At 51.7% G+C, this 27080-nt stretch overlaps 1 protein-coding gene across 2 annotated transcripts in view; it reads right to left on the reverse strand.

Moving 5' to 3' along the window:
- The window catches only part of SH3RF3 (SH3 domain containing ring finger 3), a 365288-nt gene that overhangs the window by 71742 nt on the left and 266466 nt on the right, over positions 1 to 27080 (reverse strand). For both annotated transcript variants that reach the window (XM_054244686.2, XM_008980250.6), the window contains exon 5: positions 11015 to 11118. In XM_054244686.2, the coding sequence (XP_054100661.1) occupies positions 11015 to 11118 (104 nt within the window). The remainder of the gene's footprint in view (positions 1 to 11014; positions 11119 to 27080) is intronic.

The following is a 27080-nucleotide window of genomic DNA, read 5'->3' on the forward strand; positions in this document are numbered from 1 at the left end:
CCTGATGCTGGAGGAAACTTCTAAGTGAAAACAGAAACAGAATGCAGCTCACGAGGGTTCAAGCAGGAATAAAAGAGGCCCAATGTGGAATATTCTGGAACAGTATGAGAATCTTGTAGAGATTAAGTTTCTTGGCCTTAACGTTCAATCTGCCACCCTTTTCCAGCATACTAATCCTACATAACAAGGCCCTCTGCCCTCATTCAGTGACCTTGGCTATTTCCTTTGCTTACAGGTGTCCTTCATGCCCTTCCCCTGGGGACATCCTGTGGGCTCCAACTGTGGCTGGCATCTTTCGTTTCCTGTTTGAACACTGACAATGAAGTTAGGACCAACTCTGGGCTTCAGAAGGATACACGAAGCCATCAGGAGAGGCCCTCCCCCTCTCCTCCTCATGTTCACAGTTTCAATGCTGTGTCCAGGTCACAAACAGAGAGAACCCAGGGTGTGATTCTGTTCTGACCACCATAGAGGAAATACTACTAAGGGAAAAGTCCAGTGAAAATGACATACAACTGCAGCCAACATATGCCTGTGTAGGAAAGCTGGAGGGGAGGGGAGGAGAATGGGGAGGAGTGGAGAAGGAGAGAGGTTAAGAAAGAGGGAGAGAGGGGGAGGGAGGAGGGGATGGGAGAGGAGGGGGAGGGAATGGGAGAGGAGGGGGAGGGAATGGAGGAGGAAAGAGAAGGGGGAGGGGAGAGAAGGGTGGCTTCTACGCAGTCTGGGCTGAGGCAAAGCAAGGCAGAGCTTGGATCCGCAGAAGGCTTGTGAGTCAATAACAGTGATGCACAGAGTGATATGCGTGCTCTCAAAGAAATAGAATTCAGTGTAAATCCTGCTTAAGTTAGCCTCATCTGTTGCTTTATGGTGTCAGAACAGTCTGTTTCAATGGCCGCATGTAGAATGCACAGCTGAGTTGGCTCCTGGCCAGGGGTGTGCGACTCAGGCTGAACCAACAGCTGCTTTCAGTTGGTCCCGGGGGCCAGGGCCACCTTTGCTCTGGAGCCGGAGGCTTGTCAGTTGCCAGAGCACACTCAGATCATGCCCAGGCTGCTGATCATGGTTCAAGGACTCCTCTCCATCCTGCTCCTGGGCTGGGCTGGTGGGCAAGGTGCAGAGCTGGGGGTGCAGTGTCCTGTGTGGGGCGGGCTGTGCTCCATGGAGACTTCATTCTGTAGAATGGCTGGGGCTACAACCCCTGACTGGGGCTGAGCCACTTTTTCCTATAGACTGCTGCAGGCTCCCTGCACAGTGTGAAGCTCAGTGGCTTGGGAGCATGGCCCTGTGCAATGTGCTTCCTCCCCAGGGCTGTCTGTGGCTTTCTTGTGGAGGCTTTAAGCCTGCGGACACAAAGGCTCGAGGAGATGGAGCTTCTGTCCACAGTCACACATGTTCAGGGGTAGGACCAAGGCTGGGCTGCTGGAGCTGTCAGTGCAGCCTGGGGCACAGCTGGGGCAGGGCTTGGGTAAGATGAGAGCTTCAGTGGCACTGAGGTGTGGCCCGGGGGAGGCTGGGATTCTGAATGGGATATGCCAGCCCTTTCACTCCAAGCACAGGCCCGCTGTGGCCCACCCGTAAGGAGATGCTGCTCTGATGTGCACCAGGGCACTAGTGCGCTTGGCCTCTTCATCTTATTTTCAGTTTGTTCTGTCGATGAGTAATCCTTCCCTCTGGTCTCTATTTTAAGTTCAGCCTATAGGTGTAGGTTGCTGGCGGAACCGGAATGTAAATAAGCCTGGCTTCACCTTGAAAAATCTCTTCTCCGCCTAATTTTCTTCCTCTGGGCTCCTTGTAGGGGACACCAAAAGCAGATGGATGAGCTGGGTCTGTTTTCCGGCACGCGGCTCTTGTGGGGTGGGCCCTGGCCCGGGTGGGGGTCACCTGCATCTGCTGTCCTCTCTGAGGGACTCAAGTGGAGGAGGCCTTGGAGGGATGAAGAGCAATCTGGCCCAGAGACCAGCCCTTTCCAACCTGCTGCCCTCCCACTCTCAGGGTCTCTGCCACTGCCCCCTGCAACCATAGGGGTATCAACTGTTACCTAATTTCCCAAAAACATCTGTGAGTTGCATCCTGCCAGGACCGCCAGTTCAGAGTCTCCTGGCTAAGCTGGATGGCATCTCCCACACTCAGACTGGCGAGCCAGTCTTCACAGACACATGTACCTGAGCCTGGCATGGCAGGGAGAATCAGGTGGCACCTGCAGGTAGCAGGGCTCACATCCTCCTGGCTCCTGGGCCCAACTCCCACCTTTCATTTGCTTCAGAACACCTTGGCAGATGAACACAGGCCCTGCGGAGCACTCAGGCCATCTCCATAACACTTGAGACCAGCAGAGGCCGCCCTGCAGGCTCAGACCTCACCTCTTCGGACTCTCACAGGTTGGTACTTCAAGTACTTATTTAAGGCAATCATGGGATTTTAGGCTCAGAGAGCCGTCCTCACCACAACCTGATATCGTATATAGGGCTTTCATGCCAATTAGAAAAAGCACCTCTGCAGGGCAGGTTGCTGAGGACAAGTACAGCCTCCTCCAGGCAGAAGTGGCCATTGCAGGTGTGCAGTCAGGCATGGAGCCAGGGGCTCACCAAACCCGGGAGAGTGCACAGACAGGACAGATTGGTGGCTGGGCCGACCCAGCTGGGCATGGTGTGTGTCTGATTTCACGTGCAGCCTGTTGAAACTAACAGCACGGCCTTCGCTTACCCATAGTACTTCCTTACTTCTATAGCAAGATCTTCACTTGCTGCTAATTGTCTGCAGATTTCTCTTCCGCTCTAATCAGAGTAAACCAAAGTATTTGAGTGCCTTCGCTAATTTCATACCCTTTCTCCTTTATATGCTGGCTTGCTCATGCTTCTTCTAAAATAAGTAAATGATTCCCAGTTCTACTAGAAGTCCCCCTTCTTCTCTTCTCCCAGGGCCCCGCTGGCTTGAGTTAGGGAGACGTGTGCTCCCTCCTCACCTCTTCCATCAAGGTGCAGCAGGAAGACTGACAGTAGGAGTGCTGTCAGAGCTGCACAGGAGGTCAGGGGTCTGGGGAGGGCTGGGTAAGTCCTGTGGAAGGGCTGACACAGGCTCAGGAGCTCAGAGTCGACCAGGAGCTGCAGGTATGGCCAGCCCCTGAGCACTGCTGCCTTCGCCCCTTCCTTGAGGGCTGACATCATGGTCTGGCTCAGCCCAGCCAGCAGAAACTGCAGGGATCTTCTGATTTCCTGGGATCCCACAGCCAGCTGCAAGGGTTAAAATGGGGTTCTTCCAGGTAGAATCCAGTGTCACAGAGTTTATGGAAGGAAGTTAGGGTGGCACGACTGTGGGGCCAGCTTGAGAGCTGTGTCTTTTTTGACTGAGCCCCTGTGACACTTGTGTGTGGGGCTAGTGTGCAGGGACCCCTGAAATGTGAACCTGGGCCAGTGGTACTGGCCTCACCTAGAACTTGTTAGAGATGCAGATCCTGGGGCCTCACCCTGGAGCTCCTGGTTTAAGGCCCAGCAATCTGTGTTTTGACAGCCCTCCAGGTATAGGCATACCTGTGAGACCTTTGTGCGTTTGGTTCCAGACTGCTCCAATACAGCAAATATTGCAGTAAAGTGAGTCACCCAAATCTCTGGTTTACCAATGTATGTCAAAGTTATGTTTATACTATATAGTAGCTTATTAAGTATACAATAGCATTATGTCTAAAAAAATGTAAATACCTTAATTAAGAAATATTTATTTGGCTGGGCACAGTGACTCATGCCTATTATCCCAGCACTTTGAAAGGCTAAGCCAGGCAGATCACCTGAGGTCAGGAGTTTGAGACAAGCCGGGCCAACATGGTGAAACCCCATCTTTACTAAAAATATAAAAATTAGCCCAGCGTGTTGGCAAGGACTTGTAATCCTAGCTACTAGGGAGGTTGGGGCAGGAGAATCACTTGAAGCCAGCAGGCAGATGTTGCAGTGAGCAGAGATAGCACCAGGGCACTCCAGCCTAGGCGACAGAGTGAGACTGGTCTCAAAAAAAAAAAAAAAAATATATATATATATATATTTTATTCCCCCAAAATGTTAATGATTATCTGAGCCTTCAAGGAGTCATAATTTATTTGCTGGTGGGAGGGTCTTATCTTGATGTGAATAGGTGCTGACTAATCAGGGTGGTGGCGGCTGAAAGCTGGGGTGGCTGTGGCAATTTCTTAAAATAAGACAATGAGGTTTGCCATATTGACTCTTCCTTTCATGATAGATTTCTCTATAGTATGTGGTACTGTTTGACAGCATTTACCCACAGTAGAACTTCCTTCAAAATTGGAGTCAATCTTCTTAAATCCTGCCACTGCTTTATTAACTGTTTATGTGCTATTCTAAACCCTTTGTTGCTACTTCAATCATGTTCCCAGCATCTTCACCAGGAGTAGATTCTATCTCAAGAAATTACTTTCTGCATCCATAAGATTATAAGAAAGTGAAACTTTCTTTTTCCATCCATAAAGGGCAACTGCTCACCTGTTCAAGTTTTCTCATGAGATTGCAGCAATTCAGTCACATCTTCAGGTTCAGTTTCTAATTCTACTTCTTTAGCTGTTTCCACCACATCTGCAGTGACTTCCTCCACCGAAGTCCTGAACCAACCACTCAAAGTCATCCATGAGGATTGGAAGAAACTTCTTCAAAACTCCCATTAAGGTTGGTTTTTTGACCTCCTCCCATGAATCACAAACGTTCCTAATAGCCCTAAAATGATGAATCCTTTCCAAAAGGTTTTCAATTTACTTTGCCCAGTTCCATGAGAGGAATCACCACCTATGGCAGCTAGAGCCTCTGAAATGTACTTCTTGGCTGGGTGTGGTGGCTCACGCTTGTAATCCCAGCACTTTGGGAGGCCAAGGCAGGTGGATAACTTGAGGTCAGGAGTTTGAGACCAGCCTGGCCAACATGATGAAAACCTGTCTCTACTAAAAAAAATACAAAAATTAGCTGGGTGTGGTGGCACATGCCTGTAATCCCAGCTACTTGGAAGGCTGAGGCAGGAGAATGGCTTGAACCCAGGAGGCAGAGGTTGCAGTGAGCCGAGATCATGCCACTATACTCCAGCCTAGGCGATACAGAGTGAAACTCTGTCTCAGAAAAAAAAAACAAAACAAAAAGTACTTCTTAAGTAAGAACATTTGACAGTCTAAACTATTCCTTGATTCATGAGCTGAAGAATGGATGTTGTGTTAGCAGGCATAAAAACAACATTCATTTCCCACACATCTCCATCAGAGTTCTTGGATAACCAGGTACACTATCAATGAGCAGTAATATTTTTAAAGGAATTTTTTTTTTCTGAGCAGTAGGTTTTGACAGTGGGCCTAAAATATTCAGAAAACCATACTGTAAACACATGTGCTGTCATCCAGGCTTGGTTGTTCCATTTCTAGAGCACAGGGAGAGTAGGTTTAGCATAGTTCTTAAGAGTCTAGTGTTCTCAGAATGATAAAAGAACACTGGCTTCACTTAAAGTCACCAGCTGCATTAGCACCTACCAAGAGTCAGCCTTTCCTTTAAAGCTTTGAAGCCAGGCCTTCATGTCTCTTCTCTAGCTATGAAAGCCCTAAATGGCATCATTGTCCAATATAGGGCTGTTCTGTCTACACTGAAAATCTGTCATTTAGGGTCACCACCTTCATCAGTGATCTTAGCTGGCTCTTCTGGATAACTTGCTTCCGCTTTTTCATCAGCACTTTCGGCTTTACCTTATACTCTTGTGTTACAGAGGTGGCTTCTTTATTTGAACCTCATGAACCAACCTCTGCCAGCTTCAAACGTCTCTCCTTTAGCTTCTTCGCCTCTCTCAGCCTTTATGGAATTGAACAGAGAAAAGGCCTTCCTCTGGATTAGGCTTTAGCTTAACGGAATGCTACAGTTAGTGTGATCTTTAATCCAGACCACTCAAACTTTCTTCATATTAGCAATTAGGCTGTTTCACTTTCTTATAATTGGTGTGTTCACTGGAGTAACACTTTTAATTTCCTTCAATAACTTTTCCTTTTCATTCACAACTTAGATAAGTGTTTGGCACAAGTTTCAGCCTATCTCCGCTTTTGACATTCAGCTTTTGACATGCCTTCCTCGCCAAGCTTAATCATTTCTAATTTTGACTTAAAAGTGAGAGATGTTTGACTCTAGCTTTCACTTGAGTACTTAGAGGTCATTCAGGGTTACTAAATGGCCTAATTTCAATATTGTGTCTCAGGGAAAAGGCAGGCCTGGGGAGAGAAAGAGAGATGGGGGAATGGTGGGTCTGTGGAGCAGTCAGAACACACACATGACTTACTGAGTTCACTGCCTTATATGGCATGGTCTGTGGTACCCAACACAATTCCAATAGTGACACTAAAAATCACCGATCACGTCACCATGAAGATATTATAATAATAATGAAAAAGTGTGAAGTACTGTGAGAATTTCCAAAATGTGACACAGAGACTTGAAGTGAACACACGTTGTTGGAAAAATGGCACCACTAGACTTGGTGGATGCTGGGCTGCCCCAAAGCTTCAATTTGTAAAAAAAAAAAAAAAAAAAAAAAATACAGTATCTGTGAGGCACAACAAAGTGAAGTGCAATGAAATTTTTGCCTGGTTTGGGTACATTCTGAGGCTGAAGTTCCATCACTGGACAGGGTCCAGGGATGCCCAGCCTGGGTCCCCTCTGAAGGGCGATGAGTGGCTGATTGCTCACCATGGTGGCTGTGCTGGGAATCTCCCTCAGGGTGCAGCATCACCCACGACTGCCCCTCCAAAGGGCAGCCTGAAGCCAGTACTGGCTCTTTTCCAATGTGGAAACTCCACAGGGCTGTCTCGGCTCCAGAGCCCTGAGGATCTGCGAGGATTCCCTTCTGCCACAGCTCGGTCTAGCTTCCTGACGGGTGTGTTCTGAGAGCACTCCCCACAAACCTCCCTGTCTCAGGGTCTGCCTCCAGGAAACCCAACGTAGACAGTGCTGGTATCACCAGAGATGCACTGCTACCACAGGGACCTGCATCTCCTTCCTTCCACCGCAGCCGGCCCTGCAGCAGCTCCAGACGTCTCCGACCTTTGCCTGCCAAGTTCTATGTCATCCAGAGATTCTCAATGAAATTATCTGCTTTTTCCACTTGCATCCCCCCATTTCCCCACCTGCGTGGGGTCCGAGATTTGCCCTCTCTCTAGAGGTGCAGGCAGCAGGTGTGGGGATGAGGAGCACTCATCCCTCCGCTGGTTATCAGGCTCACTCTCATCTTCTTGGTTGCATCTGTCTGTAAGACCCTGAGGACGGTACCACCAATGCCTGGAAGGGCTGACCATGGGGCCAGGCTGACCATAAGGCTGGGCACTGTCAGAGGAGGCTGGACAGCTGGCCTCTGAGACAACTCTTGGAGGCAGTACCTGGTGGCATCGCTGCTCCAGGCCTTTGTTCCAAGCCTGGCAGAGATTTATTTTACTGGGTCCTGCTATACTGAACTTATGCCAGTCCAGTCCATTGCAGACTGAGTGCAGCGCCAGCCTACTTTGTGAATCTGTAATGGAAGGTGCCCCTGTCTTGTGTTAGCATGGTTTGGTCACCAGTCCTTTCTCCATGTCCTAGAATATGGGGACTATTGCCACTGAGGGTGGTTCAGTGGCCTTTTGACCACCAGCACAAATGGTGGTGGGTCATGGGGAGGGTCACTCCTGATCCAGCAAGGCCTGTGAGGTCATCTCTGCCATGACAGAGAGTATGTCTCACATGATCAACATCAACCACCAGATTCAGGGACCCTGTCTGCACCCTAGCAGGGGAGGATGAAAACCACTGGCCACCATTCCCCTGGGCTTCCCTTTCCCTGTTGCAGGCCAACCCCTTCCTCTCCCTAAGTCTTTCTCTGGGCTCCTGGATAGGACTCCCAGGTTCCCCAGGTGCCACCTGGGTGGTCATGCACCTCACAGGGTACCTGGTTTTCCCTGCAGGTGATGAACTGCACCCACTGACTGTGGAAGTTTCCTTCTCTGATGCCAAGCTGACATCCAGTCCCAGAGCAACGCTCTGTGCCAAGAGTTACGCTGCCCTCTGTTTGCAGGTATGTGCACTGAGTCAGACCCAGGCGTGTCTGTCTGATGCCTGTCTCTTCCTCCTCCTCCACCTCCTCCATCACTGGAGGTGATGACAGGGCATCTTGGATGGCTCCTGCAGGGTAGCCCTCTGCCTCCTCCCTGCCTCCTCTGGTCCTTCACGCCAGGCAGTGGCTCTAACATGCCCACGCAAAAGTGGAGGTGAGAAATGACCTTCCCGAATCAGGGGCAACCTACTCACAGCTTTTTCATCAGTCTTACCCTCTGGGTGGGTTGATTGTGCCCAGGAGCATGACCTCTAGGAGCAGACACTCATATCTCTGTTCCCCCAAATCAGAGGAAGGCAGACAAGTCCCAGAACCAGAGAGTAGAGTTCTCAACACAGCAGGGGTGGAAAGGGGGTGCAGGAATGAGAGATGTCTCTGCAGACTCACAGTCACCTCCATGCACTAGGTGAGCAAACTGAGACCCTTCTTGTGTTTCTGGGCAATGAAGCCCTTAGGGAATCTTTGTCATGGAAGCCTTTCACATGCTGAGGAAGAAACAAGAACAATATCCTGCCATCAACATGCTGACTGTGCAGAATGAGGCCTCTTAATCACAATGGCTCATGTTTCAGTACACGTGACATGGCCTGGAGAGGTCGAAGCTGTGCAATCATGAAGATCAGGAACGGCATCTCCTGAAGTCATTCCATGGCTGACCTTCACGTCAGCCCTATCTGGGCCCTGGCTGGAGTCCCAAGCCATCATTCTCAGGCCCCTAATGGGCAGCAGTGCACTGTTGTTTGCTGCGGTTGTTTATGCAACGACAGCCCATCTCATGTTAAATTTCAGACTTCTGAACGTGACTTACAGATACTACTTTGGGAAGAATGATTCAATCAGACCCCCACCATAGGTACTTGCCACTGATAGGGTCTGTGTGGGAATACTAGTTTCCTGGAGCTGAAGAGGATAAACTGGTGAGGTCAGTCTGATCTTTTCCTCTCTGAGGATAAAATAAAGAATGTCATGTTCTCAGAATGCATCATGCATGCTGCTGTAATGTATGTAATGTTACCTACTCAGTGTAACAGCTACGAACACACATGGAACAGACCATCACCAGTCACAGGTCATGCTGACCATGATCCAACTACTGTGTGGAGGGTAACTGCGTCACCTGCAGACACATTCCTACCTAAATCCTTGTCATCTTTAGAAGGATGTTGTCCAACATGTGAGTTTCCCTTCCATGGTACCCAAATCTCAAGCTGAGTGGAAACTGCCCTTCCCTGGGGGAGGAGCACAGAGGGAGAAGGGGGAGGGCTGGAGGCACAGCGACCTTGTCCCCCAGGGCAGGGGAGCTGGGCAGGGAAGAGGTCCCTCCACACCTGCACCAAATTCAGAAGCCATCCAGGACATGGAGGTTTGTCCACAGTTGAGGCCTCCAGAATATTCACAACTCTTGAGAGGTGACATGCCTGAAACTGTTACCTTTTGGGTCTCTAAGACAGAGCAGCCTTCTCAGGTGGCTAAGCCTTGAGCTCATGGCAAGCTGGGGGAAGCCCTCTGTACCTGGGAAGGGGAGCCACTGCTCTCATGGAACAAATGGCAGCTGCTGAGAGCCTGTGCACAGGCATTCAGCTGGTCATGGGGACCCCAAAACGAACACATCTGGGCTTGGCCCTTGAAGCACTCATGGCCTCAGCACCCTGATCTGCATCCTGCTTCTCACTTGGGAAACTCTATCAGGGCCATCCCCTGTGGGTGCAGGTTTCTTTCCTCAGATAGCATCCTGCATCCAATTCTTCAAGAGGAGCAGACCTGTCACTCTCCGCCTCCCATGTGCCTCCTTGGCCCCAGCTTTGCCTGAGCTGCCAGAACTGATGGCAGGAGATGGAGGTGCTATCTTTCGTCCAGTGCTGGTGAAAACTTGAACATCAGTCTGAAGGCATCTAGAAAGTGGCCTGCTCAGGAAGCTAGGTAAAAAAATAGGTACATTGCAAATTCCTTTCATTAAATTGGTTAATTACAGTGGGAGGATGTTGGCAGCTTTCCTGCTCACCACTGGATAAAGGCTGGCATTTCCGCTGGGCTTAGAGGTGGGTGAGTATGTGCTAGCAGCTGAGCTACTTTTAGGAGACCTTTTGAAGCTTGGCAAGTTGCTCTTCAAAATACTTTTTTCGCTTGAAATACATCCTGTTCTGCAACAACACAGGTTCTGAGTGTCCCTCTGACCTACCGTGGATCAAGAGAACTTTCTGTGTTTGTCATATTGTTTGCCAAGTTCACAAACTTCACCTTAACACAGTCATTCAAGTGATGGAGCTCTGCCAAACACAAGAGCAAAAGGGAGTCTAATTCTTCAGAACACGATTTAAATGGGGAATTTAAAAACTGCACGTATCTGTTAAGAGCTGTAATTTAACCAGGCAGATTTTCTAAACAAGATAAGCATCTCACTTCCTAGCACTGATTCATCTGGTTATATTTGGGGATGAGATGCAGCTGGTATGCACTGGTGTGGCCCCGGGATGGTGGCTGAAACACTGAACCACTTCCAAGCAGTTGGTGACTAGTGGCTGCCCAAGCTCCCAATACCACCCGCTACTCTGCACATCTGCTTCTTTCCCACCTCTCCCTTCCCCCCTCGCCCCCATCTCAGGTCTTTCCTTGCTATGGAGGGCCAGCTCCACTCTATGACTGGCTCCTCTCCTGTTGACTGGGACCTGTATTATGAACACTCTGAATATCCTCCGTTTAGAAGAAATGTCCTAGGAACAATGACATCAGAAGGACCTCCTAGACTTTTGTCTCCCACACTCTCCTTTCAGCGGTGTTACTAGATGCATATAACACTGGCCAGCTAGTAACACATGGGAAAACCCTGCAGAAACCACATGTGGACAGGCCAGCTCAGGCAGGAGGGAGGGCTGCAGGTGCAGGACCCCGACAGACACAAAGGGCAGCTCACACGTTGAGGGGCAGCTGGACCTTGGGAGGCGTGCCCTGCTCTCCAGACACCGAGGCAGCCCGTGGAACAGCCGTGGGGGTGGATCCTGCCGAGGAGGAGGCGTCCTGCAAACAGACAAGAGGAGATGGGGTGAGGAGTCAGAGACTCCATAAACACAAGGTGAGGCTGCATCCACACGTGCCTGTGCTTCCCCAGCTGCCTGGCTGTTCGGCCTCCAAAGTGCCATGCTTGCCTGGGTTGTCAAAATGGTTCTCCAAATGTGGGAGTAGCCTGGCGGCCCAGGACCCCTGCCCCAAGGTGGTTTTCAAGAACCCCTTCCCAGCAGCTCAGGGAGCATCTTCCAGCCTGCATCTGGGCTGGTCAGCATCACACTACAGTTAACACAGGGGGAGGCTGTGTCCCAGACCTGGCTTTATTCTTAGACATTCAATTGATTATTATTGTGTTTGTTAAAAAAAAAAAAAAAAAAAAGCCCACATGAAATCTTTCATGCTATGAAACAGCTTATTTAAAAAGAGCATCCCCAGGAACCGGAGATTAATCCCTAAAGAAAATTGGTTCCACGACAGCAGACAGAGCAGCAGGCCAAGGGGACCGGGAGTCATAGGGTGCCCCCCTGCCCGCAAGACCCCAAAGTGCTCCAAGCTTCAAGGGTTTCTTAAGCGAGGAGATGACCTGAGGAAAGGTTAGCATCAGGGGTGCGCTGTGCTCTCCGGGGACAGTGGAGGGCCAAGAAAGGAATCTTGGTGACACCATGGTCTTGCCACGGGAATTCATACATGGAGAATCCTTAGCCCAAGGCTGTGTAGGGCAGCGCTGCCCCCAGGTCCCCATACCACTCAGCCTGCTTACCCTGCCCTGGCCTTCCCTAACACGGGGTCCTGTCTTCCTGTTCAGAGGCATTCGATGGCAGAGGAGTGAACTGTGCCTCTCTCAAAGATCTGTTTGAGTCCTAGCCATGGCCCCAGTGCTTGTGGTCTTATTTGGAATAGGGGTCTTTGCAGATATGAGGTAAGGATCCTGATAGATCATCCTTGATTAGAGTGGGCCCCAAATCCAGTGACAAGTATCCTTACATGATAGGGAAGGAGGACAGGGACATGGAGGGGAAGTCCATGCGAGAAGGGAGCAGAGACAGGAATGATGTGACCACAAGCCAAGGAGTGCTAAGGATGCCAGCAGCCACCGGAAGCAGGAGGGAGCCCCAGAACAGACTCCCCTCAGTCTCAGGAGGAACCAAACCTGCCCATACCTTGACTTGGGGCTTCCAGCCTCCAGAGCCTAAAAAAAACAACCTTCTGTTGCTTTCAGCCATCTAGTTTGTGGTAATGGTCTGGCAGCGCCAGGACACCCCATCAGAGGGGCTGGCAGGGAGCCTGGAGGATCCCATGTAGGCCTGATGAGGAGCAGGATAAGGATTCTGGCAGAAATTGGAGCAGAGGACGGGGCCAGGCTGTGGGTACCTCTGAAGAAGGCAGTTTTGGGAAGTGTGGGGGGCTGCCTGCTGTCTGGGGAAGGTGCTTGTGTCCCCAGTGTGCATGTTCAGGTGAGCAAAAGGCACTAGAAGCAGGGACCACACAGATGGGAGGGAGAGCCACCGGGAAGGTGCTCCAGGCAGGCAGCCTTCCCTGCACCCAGACTGGCCTCATGCTATCTTCTTAGCTTAGGAACAAGAAGCTTCTTAGCTTTCTCATCACTCACTGACCAGGTCTGGCCTTGCTTAGCTGATAACCTCTGCATGCTACTGGCCACCTACTTGCCTTTCCCTGGGTGGTCACAGCCCTCCCCAACTAGTGATCATGAGCAGAGCCCAAAACCATGCTACATGGACAGCATCTACAAAGTCAGAAACCATTTCTTCCTCCTGTTTAAATCCAGTGCGCCAGGCAGAATGAGCAGGTGCAACCAAGAGATGCAGTTTCCCTCATGTCTCTAGGGTAATTCCAAGTCTCCAATGACTTCCATTGCAGTGCAGACACTGTGAGAGAAACCTCTGATTTTCAAAGACTCCTGAGACAGCCGGGTGTCCAGAGGGCAGCCCTTCTTGGATCTTGTGCCTCAGGCACATGCAGAAGCAGGAAAGGTTGAGCGCCAGGAGAACAGGGCTGGAAGGACGCATTCCTTCCCACGGATGGATTCCAGGGTCTTCTGTCTGTTTGGGACACCTGCCCTCTCCATGAAGGGAGATGGGGACCAGGAGATGTCCCCAATAATGCCAGAATCACTTTCCTTTAAGAGAACTCCCTAGAGCTGGCCCAGGTCACGCATCACCATCCATGGAGGTACAGGTTGGGGCTGGAGGGTGAGTCTGAGGGCAGACACACCCTTTCCAGAGGGAAAAGGAGAAGCATCCACCTTATTCTCCACCAGGCCCTCCCTGTCCCAGCCATCTGCAGAGAGGAGAGGGTGTCCTGTGCTGCTTTCTCCAGTGTCCACAGGTCTCTTGTGGTGACTGAAGAGAGGTGTGAGCAGGACTTTAGGGTCATTCACTTGCCCATTCAAATAGTTACCAAGAGGTTCCAGCACAGGGACAACAGGCTCAACACACTGAGAGTGGATGACCTGGTAGTCAGAACTGGCCCTGGGCCTCCATGGTGAACAGCAGCGCCTGTGACTGTGTGGGGCTTGCAATCCAAGTGGCCCAGCACTGGACACATACTTTTTTTTTTTTAAATGAAGTCTCACTCTGTCACCCAGGCTGGAGTACAGTGGCACGATCTTGACTCACTGCAACCACCACTTCCAGGCTCAAGTGATTCCCCTGCCTCAGTAGCTGGGACTACAGGTGTGCACTACCATGCCTGGCTAATTTTTTTTTTTTTTTTGAGACAGACTCTTGCTCTGTTGCCCAGGCTGGAATGCAGTGATGCAATCTCTGGCATGGTGGCTCACCTGTAATTCCAGCACTTTGGGAGGCCTAGATGGGGAGATCATGAGGTCAGAAGGTCGAGGCCAGCTTGCCCAATATGGTGAAACCCCATCTCTACTAAAACTACAAAAATTAGCCAGGTGTGATGGCACATGCCTATAATCCCAGCTACTGAGGAAACTGAGGCAGGAGAATTGCTTGAACCCAGGAGGCAGAGGTTGCAGTGAGCTATTTTGTATGTTTAGTAGAGATGAGGTTTCACCATATTGGCCAGGCTAGTCTTGAACTCCTGACCTGAGGTGATCCACCCTCCTCAGCCTTCCAAAGTGCTGGAATTACAGGCATGAGCCACTGTGCCTAGCCTGGACATGTAATTCTAAGCATGCAACAGCCCCAGGAAGTTCAGCATGCACAGGCCCCTTACAAAGGTACCGTGCCTGGTCTGGGGGTGAGTAGGGAGGGCTTCAAAAGGCCTGAGGCAGGCTTGTTAAGGAATGTCTTAGTCTGTTTATTGTTGCTCACAACAGAATACCTAAAACTGGATAATTCATGACAAAAAGGAATTTATTTCTTATAATTCTGGAGGCTGAGAAGTGCAATGTTGCACAGGCACTTCTGGTGACAGCCTTCTTGCTGGTGGGGATCCTGCAGAGCATTGCATGGTGAGAGAGCTGAGCATGCTAGCTCAGGTCCTGCTTCCTCTTCTTAGAAACCTACCAGCCCCACTCCTATGAATCCAGGAATCTATGAGTGATTATTCAGCATTGTCCTTGTGACCTAATTGCCTTTTAAAGGTCCCACCTCTCAGTGCTGCCCCATGGGGGATTAAATTTCAACATGAGTTTCGGAGGGGACATTTAAGGCACAGCAGGGAGGTGGTGAGGGTGGGTGGTGGGCCTAGAGAAGCCCAGGCCAGCTAAGGCGGAGGCCAGGTGAAGTGAGGGTTTGGAGGCAGAACAGGGGAATATCCCCATGGGATGAGGACAGGCTGTGCGGGGCCTCCTGAGAGCATTGTGGTCTTCACTCTGAGGGCCTGGAGTCCCTGGAAGACGGGCAGGGAGAAGGCAGCCACAGGCCAGGACCTGCAGCTTTGCAGGAAACCCATCAGGAAGTGCGAGGGAGCCCAGCCTGCACCGGCAAATGGCAAAGGAGCCAGGAGAGGGTCTGGACGTGCTCAGGGGGCTGTTAGTAGGAACAGCCACTGCAACAGTAGCACCCGTGGCCATTGCACCCACCCTGTGCAGAGCCTACCATGGCCCAGCTCTGAGCACTTCCCCGGGAACAATGCTTTCAACCTGTACAAGCCTGCAGAGGGGTATTAGGGACTCAGGCAGCCTGTGCAGAGGCCACAGGCTTAGCACCACACCATGTGTTAGTTCCTCACAGCTGTGAAACAGCCACAGACTCAGGGGCTTACATTCACACAGAAGGTCTTGAAGTCAGATGTCCTAAAATCAAGGTGTGGCAGGGCTGTTTCCTCTGGGAGTCTGGAGACACTCCATTCCCTGCCTTTGCAGCTTCTAGAGGCTTCCCACATTCCTTGGCCCCCTCCATTTCAAGACCAGTGGTACAGTGTCTTCCTCTCTCTTGCCTCTGCTTCCATCACCGCATCCCTTTCCCTGACTCTGGCCTCCACCTCCCTCTCAGGAGGGCCTCTGTGACTGTGCTGGCCCAGGTGATCCAGAAGCATCCCCATCTCAGGGTCTTTTCCTGTTTGCCATGTAAGGTGACACATTCTCAGGTTTCGGGATCAGTACTTGGACACATTTGGGAGCCATCATTCCTTTCTCCACCTACAAGGCTAGCTCTGAAGGACACTGAGGGAGGAGCCTGGGCTGAGTTTCCAGCCTTGGCCAGATGGAGATGCTGTTGGAGAGACAGGAGAAGAGACCAGAGAGGCCATGGGCTCAGTGCTGGACACGCAGTGTTTAGTGTGCCTGGAGCTGTCTCAATGTGGAAGAGGAGGCAGCTGATGATGCCAACTAGGGGCTCAGAGGGGACTGGCCTGGGCAGCAGATCTGGGGACATGAGCGTATAGCTCATCTATGAGGCAATGCAGCCTTGTGGCAAAGCCCTTAGCTCCCAGGTGTGTGACCAGTTCATGTGACCATAGCCGAGATGGCATCTATGAGCCTCTGATCTCTTATTGGGTCCATTAAGGGTCATGGACTTCTGCTCTGACCGTGATGGTAATAGGGGCTGGGTTTACCCTCCTGCCTGAAAAAACTGAAAAACCAGATGAAGCCTGATTCCATGGCTCCCAAGACTATGGAAATCAAGCAATGGAGGACAGAGACCCCAAGACACAAGAAAATGGGGTTGTGACGACTCACATGGTCTAGAGAGCTGGAGTACGAAATGAGATCATTCATAGTCTATAAAGCAGTCACTCTGAGTCCACAGAATAGGCCCTCAACAAAGGCTCACAATCATCATCCTGAAGCCGATGAGGTAGCGGATGCAGTGGCCTGGGAGACAGTGAGGAGGGAGGACCCCCTGGCCCTGCTTGCAGGACACCACCCAGAAGAGGGCCCTGAAGGGGGCTGAGATGGGACAGCCCAAGAAACAGGAGACCCACAGCCTGGGGGAGACGGTGCTTCAGAGGGAATGTCATTGTCCATTGAGTTGCACACTGTGGAATGGCCAAGGAGGCCGAGGACCTCAAAGGACCCACCAGTCTTGGGAATGCTGGCATGCGCAGGCACTTCCTAGGGCGGAAGACTGCCCCTGCTGGACCACTGGGGGAGTTACACCTCTTGATCCCGTTTTTGGGACCTGGAGGATTCCAGTATGCTCCCTGCAAGGAAAGCCCTCACTCCTGGCTTGGCCAGTGGACCCACAGTCCCCTGGTTTCTGTCCCTATCTGCCATTGTTAGTAACAGAGGAGCCTGTGAACTCAGGTCCTGTAGGGCAGGCGCTCGTGACATGCCTATGCTGCGTGGAGGGCTGGTGGGGGCAGGGGTGCTGCTCCAGTGCACAGACAAGGGAGGGAAATGTGGGGGCCAGAGAAATTCTTATACAGTCAGCCCAAGTCCTGGTGATTTGGGCTTGTAGCCAAAGCTGTTCTCCATTCTAGAGGGGGAAGACACAGATAGATACAGAGACACAGAGAGAGACAGAGGTAAAGAGACTGAAACAGACTGTAGCCCCAGCAGTTTCCTATTAAGAATGAATCCTAAAATAATCAGACAGACCAGGAGTGGTGGCTCACACCTGTAATCCCAGCACTTTGGGAGGCTAAGTTGGGCAGCTCACTTGAGGTCAGGAATTCAAAGCTAGCCTGGCCAACATGATGAAACCTCGTCTCTACTAAAAGTACAAAAATTTACAGGGCATGGCAGTGGGCACCTATAATCCCAGTTACTCAGGAGGCTGAGGCAGGAGAATCACTTGAACCCGGGAGGCAGAGGTTGCAATGAGCTGAGATCACACCACTGCACTCCAGCCTGGGCAACAGAGTGAGACTGCATCTCAATATAATAATAATAGTAATAATCAGACAAGTCAGAATGGAGGTAGAGGTGAGGACTTCACAGCAGCCCTGTTTATGATATGAAAAACCTGCAGTCCTGAAGCAAACTAAATGTCCCATGGTGTGGGGCTGGCAGGCTGACGAGGACACAGAACGCCTCGCTGCTGACAGGCCTGTAGGGCTGTGTAGGGTATGCGGAGTGGAAATGGAAGTGAGAGCCAGGCATATGAAGGCTTATCTAATTTCTGTTAGTGATGCGTGTATTTTCATGGTAAAATGTCAGGAAACTTACATAACAGACCGTAACTTTGCTCCTTTGGGGTGCTGCCTTTTGGGACAATTTTACTATTTTTTAATCTACATGTTCAAGTTTACATCACTTTAATACTGAGTGACAATGATTTCCTGAAACATTTCCCCAGTGATATGAGAAGAGTAACAGAGTTAGCACTTGAGGTCTGGCTGATGGTGAGCCTGTGTCTTCCTTGAACCCCCATGTGCCATTTTTGTCAGGGGATGCTGGGAGCTGACGAAGGGCAGGGGTGGCCCTGCCGCACCAGCTGGGGCTGGGCTGGTTGTTCCATGTGCCCAGGTGCCAGGTACTCTGCTCTGTAGCAGGGAACAGTGGGCATCTAAGATGACTGGCTCACACTAGTCCCACGGTCATGCTCTTGTTGCCATGCCTGCTGTCCTGTTCAGAGCCACAGTGGGGCCACACCGGGAGGGCGGCCTGCCTGGAGCTTGCCCCTGCACTTGGATTTCTGCCTCCCAATGTCCTGGAGCTACTCAAGCCATACTCCAATCGGAGGGGCCAATGTGTTTGGCCAGAGGAGACCAAGGAGACTGTGCTTTGTGTGCTGGGCAGAGGCAGAAGGCGGGGCTGAGAGCACACCCTGTGCGGAACACACCCATCAAGCACCATGGCGGTCGAAGGCTCACCATCCCATCTGTGCCAGCATCCGCTGACTCCCCTGGGTGAGTCCAGTGTAAAGCACCCCACATGGCTGGGTGTCAGGAGGCATGGGAGGGCTCAGCCAAGGCACCTGGGGCACGGACGGTGGGAGCTGGCACAGGGCCCATTCAGGGATCTGGGGCCTAGGCCACCCTAACACAGGCTGTCCCTAAAGACAGCAGGAGGGAGACACTCTGGCGGCTTCACTGGAATCCTGGCCTTCAGCTGATACTTGATACAGCAAAGGCTCCAAGCAAATATATGGGATTTGACAGCCAGCTATTACTTACAGCTGGAAAGAGCAGCAGAGAGAGAGGTCAGATGTGTGGAAATGCTTTTCCCCAAAGGTCAAGATGAAGAATGTCTACAACTGACACTGGGCTGAGCGTGGCTCCTGTGTGGCCGGCCCTCCTAGCATAGATGTGTGGTGTGGTGCCTGGAGCAAGGGGTGCCAAGGGACATCATGCTGTGTAGGAGGCAATGCCAGCCTGGGAGCAACGCCAGGCTGAACTCTGCCCTCAGGTATATAAAAACTAAAAGTACAAAGAAGTGCGTGGCACTTTGGATGTGGCTTCCTGATGCTGATGGGGTCAGTCCGTCCTCTGAATCTGGTCTCTGTTGCTATGGATGCAAATGAGCAGCAATTTGCTGGTGGCCAAGGTGGGCAGGGGTCAGGGGTCTTCCCATTGACGGGCTCAGCAGTGGGCTACTGTGGGTCATAGGCCCAGCTGTGGGGAATGTGACTCCAAGAACACGGGGCCTGCTGACGGGGAGATGAGCAGCCACTGCTAACCCTGGCAGGAACTCACTGCAGGGAAAGGAGCCTCTCATTTAAATGACTGTGATCAGGAACTCCTTTGTAAAGACACCGGCTTCCACACGGCCAGCATCCTGCAAAGCCTGAGCTGCAGCACTGCCTGGATGCACTTTCAGCCCCAACCAATGGCTCCTCTCTCCCAAAGTATTCATAACGAGGTTGAGAGTTGCTGACTGTGACACTGGGGACTTGAGGGCTCCTTGCCTCCAGCTCCAACCATGGGGCTTGGCCCTGGATGCAGGCCTGGCTTCTTCCTAACCACAAGCCACCTCTCTGATGTTGCTTTCATTTTTAATGACTTAATTGTAGATGATTCTAGGCCTTAAGGGATTAGTAAAGACTTGGCAGGAGTGAGGGAGTCAGCCAATGATAAAAATAAGAAAAGAGAAGGAGCTCCAGATGCCTTTGAGTAAAAATAATTGGGGACACAGCCCTCAGACAGATGTTCGTCCTATCTCCAAGATCATCCGATGGAAGTCTCTGCTCCGACTTCAAAGCTACGTGCAGCCCTGTCTGCCATGAAGCCATGCCCAGTAGCCCATGTCCTGGAAAGGGCTTTGACTATCTTAAAGTAGGTTTGCACCATGGTCTTTTTAATGACTCCATAATGGATACCTGCCAGGATTCAGCCTGGCAAGTGGACACACATGTTCAGAAGGAGCTGGCTGACCATGCAGTAACCATTTCTCTGACTCAATGACCCTACAGAACAACACTCTAGCAATCCCTCCCTTGGGCAGATGCTCAATGACATAACCTGTGAGCATTTCACCTGAGCCAGTAGTGCAGGGTCGGTGGGCAGGGATACAGGCAGGAGAGGATGGCCTCATGAGCAAACAGTAAAGTGACAGTGTGCACGCTGATGCTGCCTCCTGGGTGCTCAGAGCTGCGGGGGCCCTCCACACCAATGCTGGGGCTGGAGCTCAGCCTGACTGTGCAGTGCCCTGAAGCCAGGCAAGTTCCTCTGCTCCTGCATCTCTCTCCCTATCAGAGACTACACAGGTGAATGGCACACAGCCCTGGAGCTGCTAGTCAGTAAGGACTGGGCTGTCATTTGCGATGGCGATGTGCTTCATCAAATTCCAGCCTGCCCTAGTTGGAAGCCTGGTGTCAGCTCTGGCTGTAGTGCTGTGGCTGTGGTTCCCTAATTCTAAACTGCCAGGTTGTAACCAGACACTAGAGGCTCCTCTGCTGAATTTTAATGGGGCCCCTAAGCAGTGGCTGGGAACCAGGCCATATTAGTTTCCTGCTGGGATTACTAAAAGGGAAAAAAGAGGGTCTGGGGGTTGGTAGGATGTACAGAGGCTCTGAGTCTCTTTCTTTGACACTATGGAACAGATAAAGACCCTGAGAAGAAACATCTCCTCATTTTAATTTTTAATATGGGTCCAGAAAACACTATCATCACCCCAAGGAGTGGTGAAACAGGCATGCATTATTCATCACTACCACTGCATTACACGGGGTGTGAATCAGACCCTCACGAACTTGCTTCCCAAAGAAAACTCCAGAATAAAACATTTATGGCCTGATTCTTCTGCTTGGTTCTGCAAAGAACAGCAAGCAGTTTGTGTGGCCAGAGGATCTATGTGCCTCCTCTTGATCTCTCTCTCAGGGAGGGCAGAGGCCGGGGAGCCCCAGCGGGGGTGGCGGGGGCAGGTGGGGTCTGTCCTGGGAGAGGCAGTGGCCATGCCTTCTGCCTATGTAACTTCTACTGCTCTCAGCTGGTAAGGGGAACTGCTTGCTTGCCACTGAAGATGGAGGCCAAAACTCCCCTCCACTGCTGCCCACAGGCTACCTTCCCCAGCAGGAGTTCCAAATTTATTGCTGGATATTTAATTCTCACCCACAGGTTGGATCTAGCCCAGCGTTCTGCTTTTGTGAATAAAGTTTTATTGGCAGCCAGCCACACTCACCATTCACTGCTGTCTCCAGCTGCTCTGACCCTGCAGGGCGGAGCTGAGTCACTGCGGCAGACACCACTTGGCTGCAAAGTCTAGATTATTTACTGTCCGGCTGTTTCCTTTAGAAAGTTTGCTGCTCCTGCTCTAGGTATCTAGGTTGAGACGATAAGCCTCCTCCCCTTTCTGCCCTTGTCTTACTGGGCCAGTCATTGGAACCAAAAAGTGAAAGCTGTGACTAAAAGCTTAATAAGAAATCCCCAAAATATGACTAAAGAGAATGGATCAACAGAGTGGAATACAGGAGGACAGCATCTACAACACGACTCCAGTTTGGGGAATGAAAACCTCAAAATACCAACAAGAAAGGGGAGGTCTGTTAAGGAGGTTACAGGACCCTTTTCTCACCTACCTAGGGCTTCCCAAGCCTCCGCTAAGAACCAGTCTGCAATCTGTCTTGCCCTGGAGCCTTTCTTCCACAAGGAAGAGCCATGGATGGCCTCCGCTCATTGCCTTCCTCACAGCTGTTGCTCGCCTGGTCCCTCTGACGGTAGGAAGGCTGTGGACCTTCCTCACTGTGCACACCCATCAGGCCAGAGGTTTCTCCGTCCAGCTTTGCACAAAAGGCACAACATTCATCTACATCCAACTGTGCCTCTGTTCTGCCTTCAAACAGAAAGTGCCTACTTTGTAGGCAGTGGCTGCTGGAGGGGTAGGCTTTGAGAAATCCTTTTGTTTAACTTGAATTCAGTGTCCATCTATCTGTCTTTCCGTCCGAGAGTGCCTGTGCAGGCTGCATGCCAGGCACTGCCCGTACAGAGAGGGAAAGCACCTTCTGCCATAGCAAAGCTCATGGGCTGCTTGAGGGGACAGCGATGGGGGGACGAAGTCCTGAGAGCAAACCCAGCCTGGGCACGAGGGCGTGTGAGACCCCATTTTCCTCACTCCCCAACCCCACACTGCATCTAGATAATGCCTGTGGGGAGGTAGGCAGCTTAGCCTGGAACAGGAGGGCAGATGAGCTCCGGCAAAGGGAGGGCAAGACAGTCAGAAGATCGGAGTGGGGAAAGTTCTTAGCTCCTCACAGTCCTCCTGTCCAGGGCTATCAAAGGCCTTTGCATTACAGCCCTGAGGACAGCAACCTCTGTGGCCTGGTTTCCTCCTGCTTTACCTGTGCTGCAAGGCCCTTCCTCCTTTCCACCCTCTAAGGCATGGACTGTGTGTGCTAGTCTCCTGGTGGGCCTTGTGGGGCCTACAGGTGAGCGTTCATGAAAAACCCTCTGTGGATCCCTGCAGGATGTGGCTCCCACTTGGGAGCTGCCAGGACAAGGGAGTGGTTCTCCTGTGCTGCCAGCCAGCAAGTGCCCACCCAGAGCTCCCAGATGCTCTCTAAATACCAAGGAGACCCAAGGATCTTCCCTGACTCTGCCCAAAGATGGCCTGGAGGCACAGCAGAAACACGTGGATCTGGTTCCCAGCTTGTCATAGCAGTAAGAGAAATGCAGCCAGCACCCTGCACTGTGATTGGCAAGCTTTGCAATCGACAAAAATCATCAGGATGCCAGGTCACAGAAAGCCACAGTGTCCTCTGTCCCCACTAAAAGGCCAGGTTTGGTAAGTCACGGAGGTACAGCTATTTCCAGATTTATAGAAGAAAGTTTCCTTGTATAAGATTCCACAATAAGACTTTTTTTTTTAAATTCATCCCAGGCTCACTTGGTACTTTTTGTTTTGCCTCTTTATAAGGCATGTAATTAAATTCTTAACTTTCTGAAAATGCTAAAAATAAGCCCAGGTGCTCTGCTACGCAGGCAGCTCGTGCTCTGCAGGTGAGAGCTGGAGCTGGAGCCAGAGGCTGCACAGCCTATAACCAGTAAGTCTGGGGGCCACCAGGCCTGGGGCAGCAAGGTCCTGCTTCAGCTCCTTCAGCTTTTCCCCAGCACTTCCTCCTGCTTGAAGCATCCGTCTGTCTGTCCTGTGGCAGAGATAAGACCCAGCCAACACAGGGAGCTGTTTGGGAGACAAACAGCAGGTGGTGATGCATTTTAAAGATGCCCAGAAGCTTCCAAAAGGAACTCTCCTCATTTATTTCTCAGACACGAAGACACTTGAGAAATGTTCTCTTTTGATGTTCTCCCTTCTGAATTTCAAACATTTCCCCTTCCATTGATTTTAAAGGGCATTTTCCTAATCGTCAAGGGTTGCTTATTTGGAAGTAATTTGTAAGCCACGGTGCTCTCCAGAGCAGAAAAGCTGACAAGGGCCGATGAAGGTGCTGGTCCTGGCTGGTTGGTGAGCCAGCCTGCATCTAACCATGCTCTGGAGCCAACAAGAGTCCCTGCCCAGAGGAAGGACACGGATGGGCAGTATTAGCGGGTGCCACATGGCAGAGCAAGCACAGCCATCAGAGCCACACTGGCCTTACTTTAGAAAGTTATCGGCTCTTCTTTTGAAGCTTCTCAACTTCTGTGCTCAGAAATGCAAACTTGCCGGGCTGCAGGGAAGTGGCACCTGGGGAAGGTTCTCCCCCTCAAGGCCCTGCTGGACTCCAAGTGACCACCCCCTCAACAGGGCGGGGCTGTAGGACCGGCTTCAACCACTGAAATGTGAGTGAGTAGAGGCTTCCATGTGGAAGCCTCATTTCTGCCCCTGCCCTAGTCCTGGAGACATTCTACACCAGGAGTCCGCAGGCATTTTCTGCAATGGGCTCAGTAATGAACATTTCAGGATGTGTGGGTCTTACGATCTCTGTCACAACTCCTCCATATCTCTGTTATGGCCTAAAAACAGCTGCAGATGATATACAAATGGGCGTGTGTGGCCTTGTTCCAGCGAAGCTTTCATTTACCAAAACAGGCAGTGGCTGGACTCAGCCCGTGGGCATTTGCTGGTGTGCCAGGTAAGGATGGTGGAGCTGAGCCCTCTTCTGCCTCACAGTGTGAGTGAGAAGCAAGCGTCCGCACTTGGCGCCTCCAAGAATGTGGGCTCCTTATTATGTGACGTGGCCACTCTCAGTGACAGGCCCATGCACTCCAGAGCTGACGACCCACTGAGGGTCCTCAGGCACTTGCTTGATTTCATACTTGATTTAAAAGGAAATTTTTCTAAAACATAAGTGATCATTTTCCAATTTGATCCAATAGCCTCAAAAGCAAATGTGTCATGTGGAATTGGCCTGAATGGCCTCTTTTCCTCTCCTCTGATTATCCTCCCTCCTCCAGCAAAGCGCTGACATGTGAGTGATAACTCCATTACGCCCAAAGCACCAGCTGAACCTCTGGCCTCTCCCAGTGTCAGGGGAAGAATCCCTAAGGGTACAAACATGAGCAGGATGGGCCATCTGAGGCTCAGCCAGCCACATGTCCTGGACACCTTCAGCCACAGCCCCACAGCTGTGTCTCTCCCCAGCCATCGATGTGTAGCCAGGCCCATGCGAGTTGGGGAAGGCCACACAGCCTCTCAAGTGCCATGCTGTTTTATATGCAAGACTGTCCAGTGAACAGTGCTGCTGGTGCTGTCTCCTGGCCCACCCAAGAAGGAAGTTAGTGTGTGTGAGCCCCAACTGTGAGCCAGTGGTACCCAGCTCCTGCCTTCAAGGACCTAGAAGCCCAGGGAGGAAGTGGGGAGGACCATACACACAAATAATGTTCTATCATGGGCACATGGGAAGTGTGCAGGCAAATAGAGAGTGGGAGAATTGATTTGATGGTGGAATGATGATGGGGCCACAGAAAGCTGCCAAAGGGAGGTGAACATGTCAGATGGCCAGGAAGGGTGAGCAGGATGCCTTCTGCACAGGCATGTGTCTGTGTGTTGCCTGGTGGGTAGAATGCTATGCTGGGGGCAGCAAAAGGGTAAGGTAGTAAGAGATTATGGGCCAGGGCTACAGCAGTGTGGGGCACAGGCAACAGATCCACACAGGCACATGGGAGTGGACAGTGCTGCCAGGAGCTGGACAAGCAACCAACGGCCAGTCTGAAGTCTCCGCAGAACCTTCCAAGGAACTCAGGAGGGAACTCAGGGGCGGGGAGTCAGTACAGGGGAAGACGCAGGGTGTTAGCTCAGGGTACCTAAGGACAGTGGAGACTCCTTGAGGAACAGATGGAACACAGAAGGGGAAGTAGGATTGCGGAAAGAGGGGCGTCACGGTTGCTCCTGGCACACGCTGAAGTCGAGGCATCTCTCCAGGAAGCCAACAGGTAGTTGGAGGAGAGAATCTGTAGTTTGGGAGAGCTGCTGGTAGGCAGATTATAGGCACATTGGCTGGGATTCAGTAGAGGGCAAGCCCCCACGGGTGAGTGTGCCCAGGATGGGAAGAGAAGGCAGGGGGGGCATTAGTATTTGTATAGATGTAGGGGCTAGAAAGAGGTTCTGGTGGGGGGGTCCGGGACAGGACTCCATTGGAAAGAAGAGTCACAGATCAAAGGGGACGGGCTCAGGAAGGGGGTCGGGCTCAGGAAGGGGTGCTGTCCACAGTGTCGGGTGTGCCAAGAGGTCGAGAAGGCAGACGAAGAAGGAAAACGCTGGACAGGGCATTGGCAACTGTGGCTGGGTCAGTTTCAGCAGCAGGGGTGATGGGCAAGATCAGACTGTAGAGAGTCAAGGACATCCAGGGGAACGAGGAAGCAGCAGGTCAATGAGAATGAGACTGGACCTTCCGCAGAGGTGCTGAGGGGCATGCAGTGGGAGAAGGGTCAGCTCTGCTTGGCCGCCAGCCTGGGCTGCACCGCACCTCCACAGGCCCTGTGTCCCTGTGGCAGCCTCCGGGAGGGGCCCAGGGGTCAGTCCCAGCAGCTCCTTGGCCACCTTGACTAGTGGCAGGCCTAGGCCCAGCTGCAAAGTCTAGATTATTAATTATCTGGCTGTTTCCTTTAGAGAGTTTGCTGCCCCTGCTCTAGGTATCTATGATGAGAAAATGAACCTCCTCCTCTTTCTGCCCTTCTAGGCAGAAAGCTTCCATCTAGGCCCCACTCCCCCAACCTTCTGTACCCTGTCCCTGTCCCTGCTCCTACAGAGGGGCTGCTGAGACTGTCTCCAGCCTGTAGCAGTTCCCACATGGCTACTTGGAGCCCAGGGTCAGCCTATTCTGACTCTGCACCTCCCTCCCGGCCAGGCCTCGGTCTCTCTCTTCTGTTTCTTATCACAGCTCTGCCTTTTCAGCATCCTCATCAACAAAGCCTCAACCTAAAGCCCTTTCCTGAAAAGAGCTGGACAGTGGGTATTTCAGGCTATCAGGGTCTCTGACACTTTTCTTCTCCTTCCTTCACTTCTTCCCCTCCTTCCCATCCGGCATTGGTGTTGGTCATACCCACTCCTTCCCCATCAAAAGCCTCCAGGACCCAGCACAGCACCAGGCCAAAGATGGGCTCTTGGAGCACAGAGCAGTGAGGAGAGATGTGCCGGGAGCCTGGCATCTTGGGCTGGTGATTCATTCCCTGACTCCCCAAGCAGCAGAAAGAGCCACTACAGCCAACACTCAAGGTACACCCACCAAGGAGGGCAGCCTGCACCCCCTCACTCCACCCTCACAGCAACCATGAGCGGAGCCACAGATTGGCTCAATTTAATAGACAGGAAGCAGAGTCTCTGGAAGAGGTCAGGCAGCTTTTCCAAGGTTGCAGGTACAAGGATGAGTGCTCAACCTGGACGTCTGGCTCTGGAGGTGGCTCTTAACTGCAGGGCTCCAAGAGGTTCAGCAACTCCCCTGAGGTGACACAGCTAGAGAGAGGTAGCCCCCACCTCCACCCCAGGGCCCTGTCCTGTGCTGCATGAAGCCTGGCCTCAGCCTAAAAGCAAAGCAAAGCAGGGCCACTTTAAGGAGCACCGCATGGACCTGCTGGCATTCTCTTGCGTGTCTCCTTTGGCCTGGGGTCAGCCCTGTGCATTTTACAAAGCAAACTAGAAAGTGAAGTGATACCTGTGTCCTGACAGCACTCCTGACAGCTAGCCCTGGAAGGGCAGCAAGGGCTGGCATGGAAGCACAGCCCTGAAACATCACCACCACTGCAGGGGCCTCGGTTTCCTCACCTCTGAAGAGGAAATAATGAACAACTGG

The sequence above is a fragment of the Callithrix jacchus genome, chromosome 14 (genome assembly GCF_049354715.1).
Source record: "Callithrix jacchus isolate 240 chromosome 14, calJac240_pri, whole genome shotgun sequence".
Lineage (NCBI taxonomy): Eukaryota > Metazoa > Chordata > Mammalia > Primates > Cebidae > Callithrix > Callithrix jacchus.